General features: G+C 43.8%; 1 protein-coding gene across 1 annotated transcript in view; it reads right to left on the reverse strand.

Annotated features, from left to right (window-relative positions):
- Nucleotides 1–16,707, reverse strand: part of TRIM71 (tripartite motif containing 71) — a 78,116-nt gene extending 61,409 nt beyond the window's left edge. The window contains exon 1 of the mRNA XM_029071207.1: nucleotides 15,715–16,707. Coding sequence (XP_028927040.1) covers nucleotides 15,715–16,707 — 993 coding nt within the window. The remainder of the gene's footprint in view (nucleotides 1–15,714) is intronic.
- Between the last annotated feature and the right edge of the window lie 6,350 nt (nucleotides 16,708–23,057).

A 23,057-nucleotide genomic window follows, 5' to 3' on the forward strand; every position in this document is an offset into this window, starting at 1 on the left:
AATTTTTTATTCAGCACTGCAGATTAAAAGGTCAACATTGATGCCAAATTTTGGGTTTTATAACAGTCAACAATTAAATGGAACCAGGATTACAGAAAGTTATATCAGACTATGGTTTTATGCTTTATGACAACTCTACATGGCAGCCAAATTGACACGGGACACATTTTTTAATCTATGTGAAATCACCTTCAGTCAATCATATTTGTTGAGTGCTTACTATGTGTAGAGCATTGTAGTAAACGCTTGGGAGAGTACAGGAGTAGCAGACATGTTCCCTGTTCACGAGCTTACCTCTGTGTGCCCACTGGCTTCCTAAAATTATTTCATAGTCTCAAATAGTCACTGGAGTAATGTACTTCTTTCTAAAGCACTGAAAAAAGGTTTGCATTAACTGAATTAGGTCCTGGTGCCATTCATGTTCAGACTTCAAATTGGGAATACATTTAGTCCAATCAAAATCAATTTAGCACAGTCAAACTTACAAAATAGTTTCCCTAAAATCTTTAATTGAAATTAGCTACCAAACATTTGATTAATCCCCACCACCCTTCAGACATGCAGTATTATTCCATTTATAAACCTTTTATCTTTAAGGAAACTTTTGAAAAGCCTCTTAAAAACAGTGGAACTAGAGGAGTAACGAGGAAGGGCAAAGCATATCGGTGTATTCAGCAGCCCAAAACAGCCTCTTTTTTCTTTTAAGAGTTCACCTACTTTTCCCTCCTTGTGTTTTGCTTATTAAATGAACTGACACTTATTTTTCCTATCATTTGCTTTTGTTATCTTTTTATATGAGGATAGAGGCAGATGGAATGGTTTTGCTCTTGGCTTCTCACACTAACACAATGCTGTCCTGATTGGATTTTCTGTTTGAAGAGTGGTAGACCAATAAGGAGAGGAAGGAAAGTTTATGGGAAGAGGAAAGTGGCTGCATTTTCCACATTTAATTCTATTTTTGAAATACAACTAGACTTGGTTCTAAGATGTCTGCTCAAAATCATATATTTATTCAAAACTTTTTCTGTAGGTAAATCATGATTCATCTTCCCAGAAAGAGGTGACGTGAAGAGGAGAAGTGGCTGGATGCCAGTTGTGTTCAGAGGCCCCAGCTCTCATCTCTAGGACCACACTAAGAAATCTTACTTCTCTTGCTTCCATTGATGTATGTAGTCATATCATGTAGACTGTAAGTTCCTTGTGGGTAGGAATCGTGTCTATCAACTCTGTTGAATTATACTTTCCCAAGCACTTAGTACAGAACTCTGCACACAAATAAACACTTAATACCATTTAATATATACACAAACATTTCATTATACCATCCTTCAGGTTTAGAGATATTAAGATTGGATACTACTGCCATTTCACAGATGACGATAATTATTTACTACAAGAATACTTTGTGTGGGAATTGCTAATTTATATTACCTTAGGGCCCAACAGGATCCAAAACTGGATGCTTTGGAATTACCACCAATTATCTGTTGGGTAGGAATTGTATCTATTTGTTGCCGAAGAATTGCACTTTCCAAGCACTTAGTATTGTGCTTTGCACACAGTAAACACAATAAATACGACTGAATGAATGAATGTCAATGTAAATGCAAATGCGAAATGGGAGGGGGAGAACCAGGGAAGAAAAAGAGAAGTTGAATGTTTTCTTCAAAGCTGCATTCCCAGTCAAAAATGGCACCATGCTATGGAATACAACTTATTCTGTCTTTTCCTTTTGTTTAAAAAGATCCTCCATGATTTTGCACACACATACATACACATACACACACACAAACACACAAGCACACACTCAAACACTCTACATTTCCAAATTGAAATCAATAGTTTTTAGATTTAACAACTTAGTCTCTTGCTACCAAGGTAATTTTATATTGGTAGCACAATAAGATTATGATTAGGAGGCTAGGAATGATTCAATTAGCCCCTTGGTGGGAATCTAGTTCAATGAAGTTAGTCCCTGGGAATAAGTTGGGCCTTTTGGGAGAAATATTAAACTTTCAGGCTTCTCAGAATCTTAGAGCAAGGGAGGGCAATAATTTTTACCCACAGGCCTCTTACTACTGTTTGTATCTTCCTGCCAACAATAAAGGGGGCAGGGAGTCTTGTCTTATGCTGTTTAATTGTCTCCAACCTATAGTTACTCCATGAACACATCTTGCCCAGAACGCCCCACCTCCATCTGCAATCATTCTGGTAGTGTAACCGTAGAGTTTTCTTGGTAAAAATAAAGACATGGTTTACCATTGCCTTCTTCTGCACAGTAAACTTGAGTCTCTACCTTCGACTCTTCCCATGCTGCTGCTGCTGCTGCATAGCACAGGTGAGTTTTGGTTTGTAGCAGACTGCCTTCCACTTGCTAGCCTCTGCCCAAGCTAGGAATAGAGTGGGTCTGCCTCTGCTTGACTCCCCCTCCCATAGCTGAGACTGCTAGAGAACTGCAAACTCTCCAGCTGCAATCCTGGGTCGGGGGGCGGCGGCGCAGGGAGAGGGGAGGGAAAAATTCCTACTCCAGCCACGTGGCCACTACAATCTGTAGTTGCTCCTACAGGGCTTGGAGTTAGCCATAGATGCACTAACCACCAGTTACACTGCTGTTCTGAGTCGCAGAATGTCCAAAGGTTATTGAATGCATGCAGCAATACCAGGTTGAAGCCCAGGTCAGTTCTCGATCACTGATCCTGAACGTTACCAGTGGTCCAGGGACAAAACATTGGTGGATACATAATCCCCTTGAGGATGGGGATTAGGTTTCGTATGCCCCTCCGTGCTCTCCCAAGCATGTGGTTGAGTGTTCTGCACAGAGGTTGAGTGTTCCGCACAGAGTAGAGAGGCTTGCTCTATACTTCTGATTCTATGTTTCAGCTAGACAGTGCCCTGAATTTTGGAATGTGACTGTGTTTAATTTGGAATGTGACAGATAGGGACTGTGTTTAATTCCCTCCTCTGTATTTTCTTCCAGTGCTTAGTACGGTGCTCTGCACACAGTAAGTGCTTAATAAAACTTTTACTACTCGGTTGCTGCAGTGCACAAACGTCTTCTAGTAATCTAGAATAGTTAAATGTTCTTTCCAAAGTTCTTTAAACACTAGGAGAACTGGGTTCATAAGCAGCGACAATACCCACAAATACCTACCATTTTCTGCTACAATATGAGAATCTGGATTCGATTCAATTAGTTTCACATTTTCTAGGTTTAACTATCCAACAGTGATATTTGAGTGCTTACAATGTGCAGAGCAATGTTCTTGTTTGAATATGGCCATTTTTAAAGACTTAATAAAAGCAAATTGGATAATTATAGTCATGAGTTAGAATCTCTGCTCAGCCACTTATCAGCTGTGTGACTGTGGGCAAGTCACTTAACTTCTCTGTGCCTCAGTTACCTCATCTGTAAAATGGGGATTAAAACTGTGAGCCCCAACTGGGACAACCTGATCACCCTGTATCAAACCCAGCGCTTAGAACAGTGCTCTGCACATAGTAAGCGCTTAACAAATACTAACATTAATTAATTAATCATTTTCCCCTAGTTAGGAGATCACGACCTGTTTCTATGGTACAAAGAAAATGGCACTGGTAAACCATGCCCTGGTTAACACAACATTCTATAACACCACATGGTTGTTCCAAGTATCTTCAACTAATGCAAGAGTTAAGTTTCCTGGAATCTCTGGGCAATAACTGCCTTGATGGACCATGGTTCCTCAGTTTCTTCCAATTAGCTAAGTCCACAGCACCAGAGCAGGGGGGAGCAAAGTCACCAGGAAGAGGTGGATTTGGATGTGGAGGAAAGGTTCAAAAATCCATGGGGATGATGGCCTCCGCAGCTTTTAAAGCCGGCACCTTATTCATCCCAGGTTTCTGACAAGCCCCAGGAACTTCCAAAGTGGGCAGAAAGGATTCAAAATGTGATTTTCTGGCCCGTCAGCTCATTGAATACTGGCCCTTCCCAGGGCCCAGCCTCCCCTTAAAGCCGTACCTCCTTGTTGGCACCCGCTCTCACAATGAAAAACTGGGTGACACAGCAACACTTCAAACCCTCTTGCCACCCCTCATCATTGGTGCCAAACTTCAAGGGGCTAAGAGGCCGGAAAGTCATCTCAGCCCTGACTGAGAAGTTGTCATAGCCCAGGTCTCTCTAACCTGGCATGAGGAAGTCTGAGATTTAGCTCAAAAACCTGAAGGGGCAATCACCCCTACCACCCCCATGAAGATACTTGTGGGAGGTCAAATTTACAGCTGCCCTCAGGAAAACCACTACATCCTGAAGCTGACAACCTAGATGGCCACACCAGGGTAACTAGAAAAACTGATACTCATGAGAGGTGAATGAAATCATTCAGAGCTCCAAGGTATAATTTGTTAAAAATGAAAGAAGTATTCTACCAGATATACATACTATTTAGCAACAGTTGCCAGACTAAAGCAGAAGTGTTTTATATGAATAGTAAGATAAATCTTGGACTAATTCCAGATCTCAACTACACTGTCTTCCAAATCTTTCTCACAGATAATTTCCAGTGGAAAAACAAGTCAGGCAGAGCTTTTTACTCCCACAGTCATTTGTAGTTCCAATCTCCTGCTCCAATCCTCCTAAATCCAACCTAAAGATCACACCTCAATTTAACCTTTTAATTGGGAGGAGAAGAATGATTTGCCTTTTTACAACATGATACACCCAATAGCTTTGACTAAATATATTGCAAATTTAGCAATTTGGCCACTTAAACCTTTCTTTTGTATATCAGCTAATTGGGTCTTATTTTTATTAAAGGGTATTTGTTAAGCGCTTACTCTGTCCCAGGCACAGTACTAAGCGCTGGGGTAGATAGAAGCTAATTAGGTTGGACACAGTTCCTGTCCCACATGGGACTCACAATCAGTCCCCATTTTAGAGATGAAGTAACTGAGACACAGAATTTAAGTGCTTTGCCCAAGGTCACAGAGCAGACACATGGTGGAGCTGGTATTAGAATCCAGGTCCTTTCAACTCCTAGGCCCGTGCTCTAGCCACTAGACTGAGCTGGTCCCCTTCCTACTAACAATGCAATCTGAAAGTAGGCAGTGCAAATCTTCATTATTTCCAATGCAGTCAATTCCTCTACGAGGCAGGATTTATGTTTATACTCTCCCAAGTGCTTAGTACAGTGCTTTGCACATGATAAGTACTCAATAAATAGGATTGAATGAACACTACGTTACAGAAAACGCATCATGGTATCGCAGATCCAGGTATATATCCGAAGCATGTGCATGAATCCTTTTACCTCGTGCTATCGAAATATTGTAGTGAAAATTTATGACATAGGAGAACTGACTGTTCAAAATACTGCCAAAATTCTATTCTGGAGTTTCAGTCCATTTGATTACACCAAGGTGATTTGTAAGCCAAAGTATATTAAGTCTTTGGGCCTACACCAAACAACTGACTCCAAGTTGATTATCTGGCTCACTGGGGATTTATCCTACACATTTCCAATCAGTCAACGTTATCTATTGAGCACTTACTATGTGCAGAGGCACTGTACTAAGGACTTGGAAGAGTACACTTCAACAAAATTAGCAGACATGTTCCCTGCCCACAATGGCTTACAGTTTAGAGGACTGTCTTTGCAGGAACATAGACCCACCAACTTCACCAACTTCAACATGGGTTCAATGGTGCCCATGTAGGATGCCAGTTTTATGATGGACAGTACTGGCTTTCAGTACTGACAGGGGATAGGATAGGAAGAAGGGGGTAAGATTTAATCCTCATTTTACATGAGGAAACTGAGGAACAGAAATTAAGTGACTTGCCCAAGGTAATTAACTGTTAGGAAACACACAAATACTCTAAAGCTCAATTTGATAACTGATTTTTTTTAAAAAAAATAATGGTAACATCCAGGAAAAGTCTTAATAGTATTTCATAGCAGTGTGACTTAGTTGATAAAGCACAGGCCGACGAGTCAGAAGGACTTGGGTTCTAATACCAACTCTGCCACATGTCTCCTGCGTGACCTTGGGCAAATCACTTAACTTCTCTGTGCCTGTTACTGCATCTGCAAAAAAAAAAATGGGGATTAAGAATGTGAATCCAATGTGGGACAGGGACTGTTTCCAACCTGATTTACCTGCATCACCCAGCGCTTAAAACAGTCCTTGGCACCTAGTGAGTGCTTAGCAAGTACCATAATTATTATTAGCGGTAGTAGCAATCATCTGAACACTTCCATTTTGCAATTGTACATAAATAACTCAAAAAGTCCCATGGTCCCAAATAACCAATGATTCTCAAATCAATGCTTGTGTTTGGAGAGTCAAAGGTATTAAACATGCTTGAATCTAATTAGTGGCATTTGCAGAACCTGTGCTTACATGACTTAAGTTGTTACTTTCAAGGGCTTTATGTACTTACTCAACCAAGCAACAATGGAAAAATAAGTGTTTAATTTCACTAAATATTGAGGAAGCATAGACTTCTCCCCAAACCAAAAGTCGGGGCCGGGGTGGGGGTGGGGGAGGCAGGAAGGGGGCCCGGTCCAAACGGGCTAGGGCTGGGCCCCAGAAGTGAGGGGCCATCTCAATTTCTGTGGAATCAGAACAAGCACAATCAGTGTGTTTTACTGTGCAGTCTGTCCCCTAAGGGCTGTTGAGGAATGGGGTCGCCAGAGACCACGCAAATAGCCACCTCAGCTCTACCAAATGTTTGCAGAGCTCTGAAAGATAAAACTCACTAGGAAGATATTCCACATCCCCTCAGCAGTAGGACTGCAGTCATCTGCACTTCTGACCAAATTACATACTAAAAAGCAATACTAATATATCTGAAGCATACTAGCATCTTCTGTATGCATGAATTTCATATTGCTCCATAAAGCATAGCATTCAAAGCATTATGATTCACACTCTCTTGGTTGTTGATCTGTTTCTCTTTCTAGGTAACATCTTCGCTAGGTCTTGTCTTTGCCAGACCTTTTCTTGTCAGGCAGTCATCAAGAGTCCCAGGATGCAGAATGAAATTTTACCCTATTAAGCAATGTCAATGATCCAAAAATTTACAATTTGGATAGCATTTGGTGGGAAAGGAGCAAAGAAATCTGATCCTTTTAAAGGTGGGTATGGTCACCAAAATTAACTCTCATTTCTGATTTTTTTGGAAACAGTAACCAATGCCTTATAAACAGCATGGGTTTTCAATCCTACACAGATGGCTCCCATCTGAGATTATTCTTTATTTTTTAATGATTCAAACTCACCATCTTTCCACACTGACATATTTTTCATATTTCTAACATTTCTATATTAACTACTTTAGTTCAAATTTGTAATACTTTATGGAAAGAAAAATCAATGAATGTGTCAATTGTTTTGCAAAATGAATAACTTCTTGGGGACAGAGTTGTTGAAACTGGCTGCATTTATTTTCCTATATTGTTTGAATAAGTTGCATTTAAGCCACATTGTCTTCAAATGCTTTTTTTTATTTTTGCACACTGATATTAACACAGAATTTGGGTACCTAAAATGGGCAAGTTACAAAGTTGGAGGAAAGTCCAACATAATTCTTTCCTCCTGAGCTTAGCATGTGGCACAACTGCCTAGAGTCACAAAAATTAAAAATTTGTGTCTACCAAATCAACTACTGAAAAACTGCACAATGCACTACACAATGCACAATGCAAAACTGCACTCTATCACAAAAGAGCTGACTAAGCACAAACCAAATGCAGTTTTTGAAAACTTGCTGCAAAGGACAACATAGGCTGCCAGCATAAAAGAGAGTTAGAGTACTGCTGTTTACGTTTAATCAAAAATTTTTTTATGCCCCTGGGAGTTTGAGTTTATAATCCTCCTGGGCAAAAATAATGAACTATTATAGTTGCTAGCATTTTTTAATATAAGCAGAAGCCCACTCTTCACAGGGATCAAATACATTTCCATAAGATGTTAAAACTCACATAACTCACACCTAAAAAAATTCTTACAAGAAAACAAAGGATATGATCAATCTTAGAGTTACCACACAATAAAATCAATCCAACTGCTCCTACTATAGAACTATGTCCAAGCATTTGGAGAATAAAGTATCTAGCAGATGTATTGTTCTGATTAGCCACAAAAGGAACAGAAAAAGAATTAAGTTTTATCTGGCAAGCAATTTATCAAATTGGCATAAGTAGGGAACAACATACACACAATTTAACACAGTTACGAATGTTTTTGATTAAACTGAATAAATACTGTCAAATGGATTAAAAACTAGCATGTAAATTTGACAGCATTAAGATTGGGAATGGAGGAAGACCTCAGTAAAATAAAAAAGCTCCTTTTTTAGTACTTTGTTAATTATAAGCCACAAAGAGGCCAAAATCTAAAAATAAATGTGAGACTGAAATAATTCAAGAATCCGTTTGAAAATGTAAATTACCGTTTCCATGAGAAAACAGTCTAAGACCCAACAAGGCTAGTGGAAGAACTCAAAAAAAAAAAACAAAAAACCGACATCAAATGAGTCCAGCGGTAGCAGGGAATAGCAAAGGAATTTCCCTTGACAATATGGAACCAAAAAAGGTCAATGAGGTTTGGAGCTACACACAAAAGAGAATGAGGCAGGAAAGCAGCAGTCCCTCTCCACATTACTACGATGAGATTTCACCTGGATTATTGCAATGCGTCCTGGGCATCTCCCTTCAAGGAGAAACAAAAAAACAAAAAACTTTCCAAAATTAAGCAAGGAGCCCACTAAGCCTCCACACGGATGAGCAAAAATCAGAGAGCAACAAAATGACCTGTAATTACTTAATACTTTTACATAAGCAAATGAAAATGAGTTACATGGAATCAGCTGGAGAAAACTTTGAGCTACACTTCCCAGGTGACATCACTTAGGGAATCATCTACCAAATAATGTGACATCTTTAAAACATTTAAAAAGCAAAGTACTAAAGAGATACAGAAGGCACCATATGACTGATCTATTGCCTCTCACTCTCCTCCACCGCAATGACTGTTAGGTTTCCCTTTTTTTTAAAAAAAAAGTTTATCTTGCTGTTTTCAAAATTCCTCAGATAAAGTGAAACCACCTAAAGTGCCATCAAATAGCTGCAATTTTGTCGTTTATTATAAAGATTATATTTTGAAACAGTCAGCATCACAGAACTCTTACTCAACCTTTGGTGAAGTGTCATGAAGAGTGACAATATAATAGCCCTTTGTTCACTGAGCATGAATACAGCAGCTAAAATAAACCTTGTTGAGTGTTCCCAAGTAGATGGGAAAAAATGGTAAGACTAAGCAAATTATGCCATGTCAGCATCACAGGAAACTGATTCCCTGAAATTTGGAATTTAGTGCTGTCAAATAGCTTTCTCAACATACTGCTGGCCAACAGATTGGAAATGTCTTCAAATCACCAAGATGCTTTTTAACAAATCACTGCCTTTTAATTGAAGATTTCATCTACAGCTCTCCAAAAGTTATTCACAACATTCTTCCCGGAAGGTCCCAAATGTTAATAATGTTGGTATTTGTTAAGCGCTTACTATGTGCAGAGCACTGTTCTAAGCGCTGGGGTAAACACAGGGGAATCAGGTTGTCCCACGTGGGGCTCACAGTCTTAATCCCCATTTTACAGATGAGGGAACTGAGGCACAGAGAAGTCAAGTGACTCGCCCACAGTCACACAGCTGACAAGTAGCAGAGCTGGGATTCGAACTCATGAGCCCTGACTCCGAAGCCCGTGCTCTTTCCACTGCGCCACGCTGCTTCACTGTTCAATAAACTTAAAAAGCATTTTGTCACTTCAAATTTGCATAACTTCTTGAGGGCAGGGATCGTGTCTATTTATTGTACTCTTCCAAGAGCTTTTATTGCCCTCTCCCAAGCGCTTCGTAGAGTGCTCTGCAAGCAATACACACTCAAACAGGCTGAGGAGATATTCAATGTCTAAATACTAGTCTTTTTTTTTTTTACTGAAAAATTCAGCATTTCACTGTTCTGTAACCAAGAGGTAGTCTCCCTTTATTCTGCATAGAAAAAAAAAGTCAGTCACAAAAGTTTTGCCTGAAAATTTTCCAACAGTTCTCTATTGAGTCAGTTCATTCTCACTGAATTATTAGAGCAGCATCTACTTAGGAAGCATCATAGCTGAAGCAAGCAAAATTGTCACTATGTGGGTTGTCAGCATTTCTATCAGATCCTGTTATAGTCAACCACCATTTAAAACACACTCTTGGAAGGAAAATAGTATAATTTCTCAGCTCACTAGTAATTGTGTTTTGCTTTTAAACCTCACTTCACAAGAGATTTAACTGACAAGAATCTATAGCTTAATGGCTAGATTTTCACAGGGGGTTTTCCTAATCCTGTAAAAACATTCAGTCTACAGATATTCACTATTATAAAATGGCTTCAAGAACAACGGTCTCTTTCTTAGTCCTAAGGGAGTCTGAGCTGCTCATCTATTCCACCTAGGAAAATAAAAGAAAATTCTGCTCAAGTTGCTGATTATTTTTGGTTGCACCCATCTGTAAGTCTCTAGATACATTTTAGAGTTTTTTCAGTCCCCCTTCCATCTGTGAATTACAACCTGTAATTCACAATACAAAATTCAAAGTTCATGCTCAGACAATCCAGATTCATGCCATTTCAGGAATGATTTGTAAAATCAGGACATCAATATGGATATCCCATTAGATTTCAAAGCTATCTTTGACCTAATCTGAGCCAATAGAAGACTATCACTATGCTTTTTTAATGCAAGGTACAGGAAAATCCAAGTTAGACAGTCAAAAGACACAAATACCAGAAATTTTAAGAGCAAGCAACAACCTCATCCTGTTAGCTCGATACTTTCAATCAAGTATCTAAATTATGATTTTTAAAGGAATTGTTTAAGCTTGAACTAAAGACGCCTGTTTTCTACTAGAGGTACTCTCCCTCTTGTCAAATTGAGGATAAGATAGCAACAATTTATGAAATTGATAAATGGTTTTTACTGAGCACTTACTATGTGCAGAGGGCTGTATTAAGCACTTGGGAGAGTAAACTACAACAGAATTATCAGTCACCTTCCCTGCCCATAATGAGCTTACAGCCTAAAGAGGTTATATATTGTAAAGTTAACCTTTTACAAGAGTCTGCAACTCCGGATACCTTGCGTCTTTCCTGACCAAGAGTAAGAATTGGTTGACTCTTCTTTGAATATTTATACAAAATAACCACTGCAGTCATCCAAAAAGATCAACTGAGACCTGTGGTTGTTAATCTGAATCTCTAGGGGGTTTTTTGGGGGTTTTTTTGTAAAGAGAAAGTTTCAATTAATACACACTCCAACAAAATGTTAAAGCATCACTTTGCTCTAAATATTACTAATGTATTCATTCCCAGACCCAATTTAGATGCTGACTTTTGAATTCTCAAGGAACTTTAGCTGATATCAATGTAAACTACAAAGAACTAGGGTAGTCATGACACAAAAATGCATTACTCTGCATCTCAGAAATTAAAAAGTACAATAATTGGTCCCTTGATATTGAGTGGATATTTCCCTAAAATGTTCTAAAGTAACCTAATCAGTTCCCAAGTCACCTCTCAAGAATTTGTGGGGAATAAATTTACTCCCCAATGTTGGAAATCTCCATTCAAACTCTATGCACAACAAATCTTACTTAGGGGAGGGGGAGAGAAAAAAGATAAAATCTCACCTGGCTACACCAACTAAAAAATTAACAATAACAGTCTCAGGAACTCCTGTGTTGGCATTTTAAAATTCCATGTTAAGAAACCCTTTTGGGGAAGGGATCTTTTCTGTGGAAGATCTCAGTGGTGATTTGCTTTTTGTCTTCAAAAATTCTCAGAGGGGCAAATGAATGTTTGGTAAGTCAACAAGATTGACCACTCCACAATCTCCCTTGTAAACAAAATTATACAGTTTGTCCCAAATTCCTTTCTTTGCCATCCTCTCCTTCTCCTTCTAGTTTCTGTATAGTCATTCAACTTTAAAAGCAGCATCAAATAGGAAAAGCAGATCATCTTACTGAACATCTCCCAATAAAGGAGTTTTCCCCCAGAATTTTATTGGAAAGTAATTTCTGTTATGAAGCTGTCAGTAAAAGAAGATGTTCTCACCATGGAAACACTTCCAAATTCAGTCAAATATGAAATTTTCCATACCTGAGTTCAATCAATAACAGGGAAGAAAAAGTGTTTCATCATGAAAGGATTGTACTGAACACAAAGAAGTGAGTTTTGCTCACCAGTTTCCAGATGCAATTTTTAAAAGTTTAACTAAAATCTCTGCGGGGGAGACTATTTGAAGGCTAATTAAAAAAAACACCTCAAAATAATAGCTTGTGTTACCGAATAGAGCAATCAAATTCTCACAATGTAACCGACAGCTAGATTATTCAATGAGTTATGACAATTACACTAGTAGTCTTATGAGCCCGTTGTTGGGCGCGGATTGTCTCTGTTGCCGAACTGCACATTCCAAGCGCTTAGTACAGTGCTCTGCACAAAGTAAGCGCTCAATAAATACAATTGAGTGAATGAACAGTCTTATTCAGGTTTCATGGAATGGCCTAACAGTTGATTTTTAGGTGATGTTAATTAGACTCTCTTTGTGACGCCCACATTTCCTTAACTCTCCACTCCCCCCCCACCTTTTGTAACAAATTAGTGACCCATTAGCAGTTCCTCAGTCTGCCATCTGTAAACTCTCAAAATTCAGGGAATTTACAAGCCCAGAAATAAGACCTTTTCCCATATTCACTTTCAACACTAAAGAAGAAAGGAGGAGAGATACCAAAGAATAAGGAACGTTTACGGATCACTATAGGCTAAATGGGATCGTTTAAAGCCCAACAACAGGAGTCTTTCTTCCAGAGAAAATGCATTTTTTAAATTTACTCAATACCATTTGGGGTTAAACTGGATTCGAAAATAACTATATTTTAAAGTACTTTAATAAAAATTTCGAATCCTGCATTATGGGTGGGGGGGAAATAGGTCCCTATCGCATTTTACCCTAAAATCGTTCATTAGCAGTCTTTACTTGAAAATGTAAATAAAACAGGACGGCATAAAAAAAACTTCAAATCACTCCATTTTTCAAGTTACTCAATAAATGCTACGGCTAAAAATGTCACATGCTCATACGCATAACAAAGTATCGGTCCAATCATTTTTCAAATTGGCACTGCCATCTTCATGAATTCTCTCAAATCCATTACACGCTTGTAACATTTCAAGTCGATACAATTCCTCATTTTCCGAAGCGCCACACAAGTATACAGTACGATGAAAATATGTCAAAGTTACACATGTAAGTGGCTGGATTTTAGATTTAGGGCCTTTGGAGAAGGCCGGGGGGGGGGGGGGGGCGAGGTGCGGAGGGGGCGGTATACAAATACCCACTAATAACCTTTATTCAGTGAATCAAGAAAGGGGGATCAAGCGATGACTTCGAGTGTTTCCAGGAGGCCAGGTAAAGCGGACTCTACCCCACCACAAATAAAACTAGCATCCCAATAAGAGAATGGCTTCTTACACTTAAGTGGCAGGTTATGGCTAAAAGCTTGAAGGGCAGCTTCACCTTTACCATGCAAGCTTATCGCCCAAACCCAGCTCCCTTACATTTCGCGTAGAACTCTTAAAATAACCTCTTTATCCTCCCTAGATCGAAACTTATGCAACACCCACAAACACGCCTCAAATCTTTATGCTCCCGTTCCAGAAGTCAGGAGAGCAGAAAGCCTACGGCCTCACCCTGCGCTGATAAGTCCAGACCCTTGGGCAAAAAAAAAAAAACCACCACCAAAAAAACCAAACCTCCCCACACCTCAAGAACCTGGAGGGATTTGGGAAGGGGAAGGAAGGGGTCGGATTTTTGAAATCACAGAGCCGGGGAGCGGGGGGGAACAGTCAGGGACGAACGAGCCCCAAAAAGCCGGACGGGCCGGGGCGATGGTGCGGGCAAGGCCGAGTGCTGGCAGAGGAGAGGGGAGGGAGGCGGTCGCGGGATGGACAGCTCCACGTGTGCGGGAAGGCCCCACGCGCCCATCCTCCCGCGCTCAGACACGAGGAGGAGGAGGGGGGCGAACGGAGGGGATGCCTTTTAACGGGATACTCCGAGGGCGCGTACCGGGATGTCTGTCCCGTCCCCCTCCCCAGACCGTGAGCCCGTTGTGGGCAAGGGTTTGTCACTCTTTCTTGCTGCATTGTGCTTTCCGAGCGCCTCGTAGAGTGCTGAATAAATACGACCGAATGAAAGAGGAGGAGGAAAGTCAGGGGGATATCCCCCCACCAAAACAGCAGCCGCCGGGGCATTCGTTCAATCGTATTTACCGAGAGTTTACTGTGTGCAGAACGCTACACTAAGCGCTTGGGGGGATGTACAATATGGTAAGAGAGCATCCCCTGCCCCCAATGAGGTCTCAGTGGAGGGGAGAGGGAAATGGGGGCTGAGCCTGCAGGCCACTTCTGTGGGGTGGAGGGCCATTCCCCCCCCACACCCAGACATACACACACACACATCTGGGATTAAGACTGTGAGCCCCACGTGGGACAACCTGATTCCCCTGTGTCTCCCCCAGCGCTTAGAACAGTGCTCTGCACATAGTAAGCACTTAACAAATACCAACATTATTATTATTATTATCTATAATCTCTATATACATGCGGCCCCCTCACCAGGCCCCTTGTGTGGGTTGGAGGGCGATGCCTCCCACACACCCAGACACACACATATCTATAGCCATATCTAGATGTAGATATACAGTCCGGGCCGAGGCGGCCCCTCACGAGGCCCCTTCTTTGGGGTGGAGGGCGATGCCCCCCATACAACCACTCACACATATCCATATCTATATAGATATATAGTCCGGGCCGAGATGGCCCCTAACCAGGCCCCTTATGTGGGGTGGAGGGCGATGCCCCCCAAACAATCAGGCACACACACATATCTATATATCTAGATATACATAGAAATACACCTCTAGATATATGTAGATATATATCCAGATACATGTAGATGGATAGATATACAGTCCGGGCCGAGGTGGCCCCTCCCCGGACCCCTTCTGTGGGGTGGGGGGCGATGCCCCCCACACAACCAGGCACACACACGTCTATATATCCAGATACGCATCTAGATCTACGTACATATCTAGATATATAGAGAGATCTAGGTATATCTAGATATATGTAGACATTTAGGTATGTATATTTAGACATATGTAGGCAGGTATATATCTAGACATATGTAGATAGATAGGTATATATCTAGATAGACGTAGATAGATAGGTCTATCTAAATATCTGTAGATAGGTATGTATATCGAGATATATGTGCATAGATAGGTATGCATATCGAGATATATGTAGATAGATAGGTATGTAGATCGAGATATATGTAGATAGATAGGTATATATCTAGATAGATGGATAGATAGATGGATAGATATAGCTATACAGTCCGGGCCGACTGTATGTAGATAGAGAGGTATATATCTAGATAGATGGATAGATAGATGGATAGATACAGAGTCCGGGCCGAGGCGGCCCCTCACCAGGCCCCTTCTGTGGGGTGGAGGGTGATGACCCCCCCCACATTCAGACCCAGAAACCCACACATACATCTCTCTCTCTCTGTGTGTGTGTGTCTGTGTGTGTGCGTGTGTCTACACGGCCCGACCCGCGGCGGCCCCTCACCTCGTCGTCGTGCTGCTGGCAGTAGCTGAGCCTCTCGGGGAAGACGGAGAGGATGGAGAAGGGCGAAGCGGGGAAGGTCTGGGCCAGGGCGAGGTGGGGCCCGGCGCTGTTGGCGGCGGCGGCGGCGGCGGCGGCGGCCCCGGGGGCGGCGAAGCGCTCGATGTAGTGGTCCTTGGTGAGGCGGACGCGCTGGTGGGCTCGGACGCAGTTGTCGCACAGGTGCTCCTGGCAGTCGAGGCAGCGCGAACTGGCCGCGTTGCCCTCGTCGCAGGAGCTGCAGCGGGGCTCGGCCTGGCCGTGCGGACGGCGGACCAGCCGCGACGAGGGCGGCGGGGCCGAGGCGGCGCGGTGGGGCGGCGGCGCCGGCGGAGGGGGTGGCGGCGGCGGCTGAGGAGGCGCCGGCGGCGGCGGCTGCGGAGGCGCCGGCGGAGCGGGAGCGGGAGCGGGAGCGGGAGGAGGAGGAGGAGGAGGAGGAGGCGGCGGCCGCCCGTTGTTGTGGTGGTGGTGGTGGTGATGGTGGTGGTGGTGGTGGCGGTTGTTGGCGCCCCCCGCCCCTCCGCGCCCGTTGTTCTTCGGCGTCGGCGGCTCCTCGGCCGCCCCCACCACGTCCAGCAGGTTGCTGAGGAGAAAGTTGGAGGAGGGCAGCGCGTCCATGCCCGACGACTCGGCCAGCACCACTTTGTGGTCGCAGATGGGGCAGCGCAGGTTGAGGGGCTCCCCGGGGCCCGCCGCCCCGCCCGCCGCCGGGGGCCTCCGCGCCTCCAGGCACTGGCGGCAGAAGGCATGGAGGCAGGGCAGGACGTGCAGCCTCCGCGACGACGACGACGACGACGACGACGACGACGACGAGCCGCAGCCGCCGCCGCCCCCGCCGCCCGAGCAGTTGGACGTCTGGGAGGACGACGACGAGCTGGACGAGCCGGGGGCCGGGGAGCCGCACAGCTCCTTGCATAACGGGCAGATCTGGAAGTCCGTCTCTGGGAACGAAGCCATTTGCAACCCGAACGGGTTGGGGGCGGGGGGAGGGGGGGAGTGGCGGACCAAGCGGGGGGGGGGACAACTCACCCACAAAAATCCATCGATTAGTCGTGCGGTTGGACACCCCACTTCTTTCGGCACCTGATGGATGGCAGGCCGGCCCTCTTCGCTCGGCTAGATTTGACTTTCTTTCCTTCCCCCCCGCCCCCGGACCTACAGTTAACCCCCAATCCTCTTTACATTAAATAATAATATCGATCTCCCGGACCCATCGATACACCGACACAGATTCTTCTCATTTCCCCCCGTCGGCGGTTGACAGCGCGGATACTGTGTCTCTTCTTAAAGAGAAGTGCCCGGACAGTCCTACCAAAGAGAGAGAGGGAGGGAGTGGGGTCAGGCCATAAAGGAGAAAATTAAAAACCACCCCCACCACCCCGATTCTCAAACCAAGCGGGGCAGACTGACCCACAAACGGAAGGATTTTGGGGGGGGGTTGGTAGAGCGGTGCCCCGGTCCGAGGAGAGACTGAATTGGGCTCCGCCCGTTATTTCCAGGGAATCCTTTTTTTCTTTACCGGATTTAATTTCCTCTTTGGAACCGGAATGGGCTGGAGAGGCCGGGGAGATGGGAGCGGGTGGGGAGGCAGATTGGTCCTGTGGCGGGACCGGCTGGGGTCCGGCCCCGGTCCAGCCGCATGTCGGGCGGTTCCTCGGGTCCGGGGGGGCTTCGGCCGAAGGACCGGCGCCTTAGGTGACCGGACCCCCCAGCTGGGCCTTGCTGGTCGGGCAGCTGCTGCGGGCTGAGCCCGGTTCCCGGACGCCTGGGTCCCCGCCGTTGCCCCCCGGGCGGCCCATCGGGGGCTGACCCTCAGGACTGACCCCTCGGGAGGTGACCCCCCTGCTGCTTCCGACCCTGCCCCTTTCCCTCCTCTCCTGAACCCGGGAGTCCGGGCTGGCCGAGGCGCACCTCCCCGCCGCCCGCCCTGAATTATTCACGGTAGGGAAGGGGGGGGGGGGAAGATATGAAATATACTCTTTCCACCGGTCCGAGCCGTCGTGCAATGCTATCCGACCTTCGCACGGCCCACCTCCCCGCCCCCCGCGTCAGTTCTCTGTCGAACCTTTGCAGCGAGGGGGAGGTGGGGATCACGTTTCCTTTGTCATCCTTCCATTTGGCATCTTCCCCCCACCCCCACCCCCACCCCCCTTTAGATTCCAATCCAGAAGCACGGATCCTCCCAGGAGCCAAGGCCAGGTTTGAATTAAGAGCAATCACGCACGGAGCCGGGCTCACCAGCGGTGTCGAAAACGCAGGATTCACGCACCCTCCGCCCGCGCTGCTGCTGAAATGAGCATTTAGAGCCCGTCTTTCCTTCCCCCCTCCATGCGATGCTTCGGGGCTTTTCTTCCCGTGGAGTGCGGGGAGCTCGGGGCTTTACAACGCTCCGCTAACCAGTCCTCTCTCTAGGCGTCTCTATATGTACGTATGGGAGGGAGGGGGTGTGTGTGTGTGTGTCCTTTCCCCCCCCTTTTCTGTTCTCCTCCTCCTCTCTGGACGCCCGTTATTGAAACCGATCGGAATTCGGAATCCTTTTAATCTCCAAAGGAGCGAACTGACTTCCGCCTGAGCTCCGAGGGGGTGGTTTGGGGAAGGAGGGCGGGGGAGGGTGGTCGAAAAGGCAAACAGGAAACATTAACCCTCTTACTACTGCTTGCTTTTGTGTGCTCCCTCACTCCCTTCCACTCTGATTTCCTGGAGAGCTGAAATTTTTCTTTCCTCATATTCACCCGCTAAATGAGAGAGAGGGGAAGGTTTTCCCAGTCATTGAGAAAATTGTGCTGTGACACTCGGTGTAGTATGTAGTGGGCGTTTATTGGCAAGTCGTGAGAGCTAAGGAAGAGAAACTTTACCCTTTTTGTCAGTGTTAATACACTGTGGGTATGGGGCGCAGATTTCCTTTAAAACAATTTAACATACAGGGAAGGTTATATGCCTATAACCTAGGTGTGTGTGTGTCCGTATGTATTCAGGAAAAAAGAAATCGGATGTGATTCCCTGTTCCCAATTCAGAATCTGAGTTTAGGACTAGTGTTTGTTAGCCATGGGTTTTCTTCCCTTGGTTCAGACGCTTCGAACGACAAGACTTTCATTTTAAAGTTGTGACGTTTGAAAGGCGAGGGAGAGGACCGCACAGAAAAGTTGGTTCGGCTGGTCGGAATCCAGCAACCCCTGAATTGGGAGCACCCAAAGATTCATCTGTGTGACTGCCAACGGTGGAATAGGCTAAAGGAGAAGGATCCTCCAGGGGTCTTATTTCAGCCACAGAAAGATTGGATTGGAAGGTTTTTAAGGAATTAAGGAAGCAGGACTTGGACAATTATTTGTCAGGAGGGAAAATGGGCATGAATTTAGGTTTCTAATATTCTAACCAGTGCTTCGTTAGGAATGTTAGTGAAATCAGGTCTCACAAGGGAGCTCACCCTGGTAAACACTTGAACAACACTCCCTAACAACTCACAAGATTCACAATTATTCCACAGTTAACTATATTGCTCGCTACCGAGGTCTCTCTTCTTCAACAAATTGAAGCCAGACAGATGACTGGCCCAAACCTTTAGAAGGTCTCTTTATTTAAGCCACCATATTTTCATGAGAAAGATAAACTTGAAAACAGCCTCTAAATTAAACCAGCTGGACAAATGTGTTGAAGGTCCAACAGGAAGCTGCAGAGACACACCTCCCAACTGAGGACAAAGCCATCACAGACACCAGCCATGTTATCCAAGAATCAGAAAACAGTTCCACAAGCCAACAAGAAACAAGCCATGCCTCAGATACACAGCGTCTCGATACTGTGAAACATCAGCTTCCTCCTCCCCCATGCTTAATACAGCCCAGTGCCATGAACAGAGTTGGCACTTTATATTTTTTGATGAAAGAAAGAAAGCCATGGAGAAGAGCACACAGGGGCTCTTTATGGATGGGAAGAATAAATTTTGCAGAGATTAATGTTGCACTACCTCCCCTGTTCCCTTAGGAAACAAAAGGAGGATAGCAAATGAAGTTCTAGCATCTTGCATGCTTTTAAAGGAGGTACTGGGCGTCGGGCAGAGTTTGTTTCCTCACCCAGTATATTCCCAATATACCATCATTTCCTGCAACATCCCTGAGTCACTATCAAAATCTACACATGCACACAAACACATTAATGTAGCATTTATTACCCAAGCGGTTCAGCTCCTGGGCTCTTGACAAAAACAAGAAGAAAACAGATGGGGAAGAGGAATTGCCGGAAGGTAAATGGCTTTATGAAGATCATGACTATGTATTGAATAAAAGCTGCAGCGTTGCCGTTTGACTCGGTTTACCCACTTTATTTAAACACCTTTACCCACGTAATCATTTGGAAAATTGTTTACAGAATGGGCGGGGGGGGAGGGGAGACATTAAAAACATCAGCTTTAGAACTCAAAGGATATTTGAGTTACTTTTCAAAACAGCAGTGGACCTGAAGTCATTCATGTAAGCACCCAAGAAACAAAATGATGTGTTCTGTGTTGGGATTTATTTTTTTTTCCATCAGGAAGGAGTCAGCAGAATAAAGATTTTTGTTTTTCACATGGAACAAACTACATTTTGTCAGGTTGGGTGACCAAAAAGCTTATTGGGTAGACTATATTAACATAATAATTAGCACATGTAAGTTTTCTGCTATCACTTAGATATAAGGGCAAAGTCGGGCTTTCTTTTTCTTTTTAATTAAGGGACACCTAAATTTCCATAGCATGGGTGATAATTTAAGCTGTAAGGTCAGGAGAGACACATGTCCCGAGATCCGATTGGCTGTTAATAACCATGGGGAAATAAATTAGGATTCTCAAAACCAGTAAATTTCAAGCTTATCTATGGCTCGAAACAGTCAAAACTCCACGTTCAGATGAAAGTTCAAAGGCACCATGATACACCACATTGTGAGCTGTGTGGCATATTTTCTGACGGATCCCAGCTAGTGAACATCTTATGACCCATGGACATTGACAGATATCTTTCTAATGTCTCTTGTCTAGAGTAATAACAAGCGATAAGAATATTCACACATGATTTATTTGAAAGTGCTACCAGCTCCGGGTCTGTGTACACAGAAAATTACCATTCTTTCAGTAAATAATCATTAACCCATTTTGTTTTCCAAAGTGGCCCAAGTGATTGCCCTCAATATATCCTGGGGTCAGCGGAGTTACGCAATTCTGCCAGAATATCTGCATTTCTCCCCCCCCCCCCGCCATTTCATTCAATGCTCTCACGAGATATTGACTTGAATGTAAAAATGTCACCATGTCTAATAATAAATGCATTCACAAGATTAAAAAAAAAATATGCTAGTGATGTGTTTTGAAAAGCATGAAAGACTAGCACTTCATAATGATTTTATTTCTTAAAAGATAAGAGTCTGCGCCATTCCCAAAGTCCATTAAAATGGAGCACTCTCTGATCAGTTCAGATAGAGGGTTCCCATTGTGTGTGTGTGTCCTCTGAAAAATGCCCTGGTCCCTACCCCACAGTGCCTTCAGACCCATTAATTCACCAGCTGATCTCAATCTGCCTGAGAATACAAGGTAAAGCAATTTGTAAAGTCATCTACTACTTTATAAACCCAAGCTATTGCCTTGAATTTCATTAAGAAGCCAATAGGTGTATACAGGGTAATCAGTAGCACCTGATTTGTTAGTAGTCATGTCCGGAAAAATCTCCTCAACAGTTTTTCCCCTTCTAATTCAAGAGGAAGATTCTCTCACGTTAAGGATTTCTCTCTCCTGTCTCCCTTTATTTTTGGTGGTTTTTCAATTTTTGAAAGTATCCTAGACCATTTCTAAGATAAAAAGATCAAATTTTTGGTACAAAGAATAAGATAAATGCTCATCTCTCTTGGATGGCTTAAATATGGTCCTGAGTGAAGTAGTAAAGGGAGATTTCTCAAAACCCCTTTCCTGTCTCTTGCTCCTGTGAAAAGATCAGGTATTTTCAGAGTCATTGTTTTGATTTACCACTAAACCTTTAATTAGAGAACTTTTTGCAATAGTATTCTACCTTCACTTTTCCCTCAGTTTTAGCCTATGCACTTATTCCTTGACTACTTTGAGGAAGAGGTTTATAGTCAAGACTGGTTCTCCACCAAGAAGCATATTGTGGAACACAGTTGGGAACTCTAATTGTTCAAATTCTAAGTGGATGGGCCCTGATGTTGCCCCAGATTCACCCTAATGCAATAGAGCAGCTGCTCCGCACCCCATACTGGTTCCATTGACCATTGGGGACTTTTACTTCCTCTCAAAAGCACGCCAAACATGATTCACTGTGACATTGCCACCTGTTGCCCAGGTAAGTCTTATTTGTCTTGTCCTGCCTCCTATCCCAACACCCTTCCTAATCTACCTCCCCTTTGCCTCACGTCCCTCATGGCTTTCCAGCTGGGCAACATTCCCCTCTGCCCCTACCTCTATGGCCAGTAATACCAAACCAGCTTCCATCCCATCCCCATAATTCCCCAACCTTTGTCAGGTTGGCTCTGCACCCCGACACACCACGTTAACCCTGTTTTGGTTATGTTTTTTAACCTAGTCCTACCATGGCTGCTGCCGCTCTCCAGTCTGATCTGGCCTTGCTCCAGAATCCTGGATCTGCTATAGTAATAACAGTAATAATATTTGTTAAGGACTTACTATATGCAAAGCACTGTCCTAAGCACTGGAGTAGATGCAGGGTTTTCAGCTTGGATACAGCCCCTGTCCTGTAGCGGTCTCAGATACTGCCCCCAAACATTTTATCCCCAGTATTTATTCTTTTTAAATACTGTGTTTTTGCTAGCCTCCTGGTAGACTGTAAGCTCCTTGAGGTCAGGGATCCCATCTACTCTATTTTTCTCTCCCAAACACTTCAATATAGTGATCTGTATGCAGTAGGCACTTAAAAATACCATTGATTGAGCCTGCTACACAGCTAAAATCTCTTCAGGCCCTGTCTCTTATCAATCTGTCAGCCCCTCTGAAAACACTTCCCCAAACCAAAGTATAACCAAACATCTATTTCATCCTCCATTTCCTAATGCCAGTGGTATCTTCTGGTTGTGAAGACCCCTATCTAAACTACATGTAGGAGATACCCACGGCCACCACACATCCAAAAATGCTGAGAAGAAAATCTCCACTGATTTGATTAACCACCCAGAGATTTATCCACGGTGACAGGTCATTTAAACCTTTCTCTGACTTTTTATCTCTTCACAAGTTTATAAATCTACACCCAACTTTCCCATCCTATTGTTATCTCTTCTGAGGGTCTTTTTCAATAGTCTCATAAAAGTC

The sequence above is a fragment of the Ornithorhynchus anatinus genome, chromosome 8, assembly GCF_004115215.2.
Source record: "Ornithorhynchus anatinus isolate Pmale09 chromosome 8, mOrnAna1.pri.v4, whole genome shotgun sequence".
Classification (NCBI taxonomy): Eukaryota; Metazoa; Chordata; class Mammalia; order Monotremata; family Ornithorhynchidae; genus Ornithorhynchus; species Ornithorhynchus anatinus.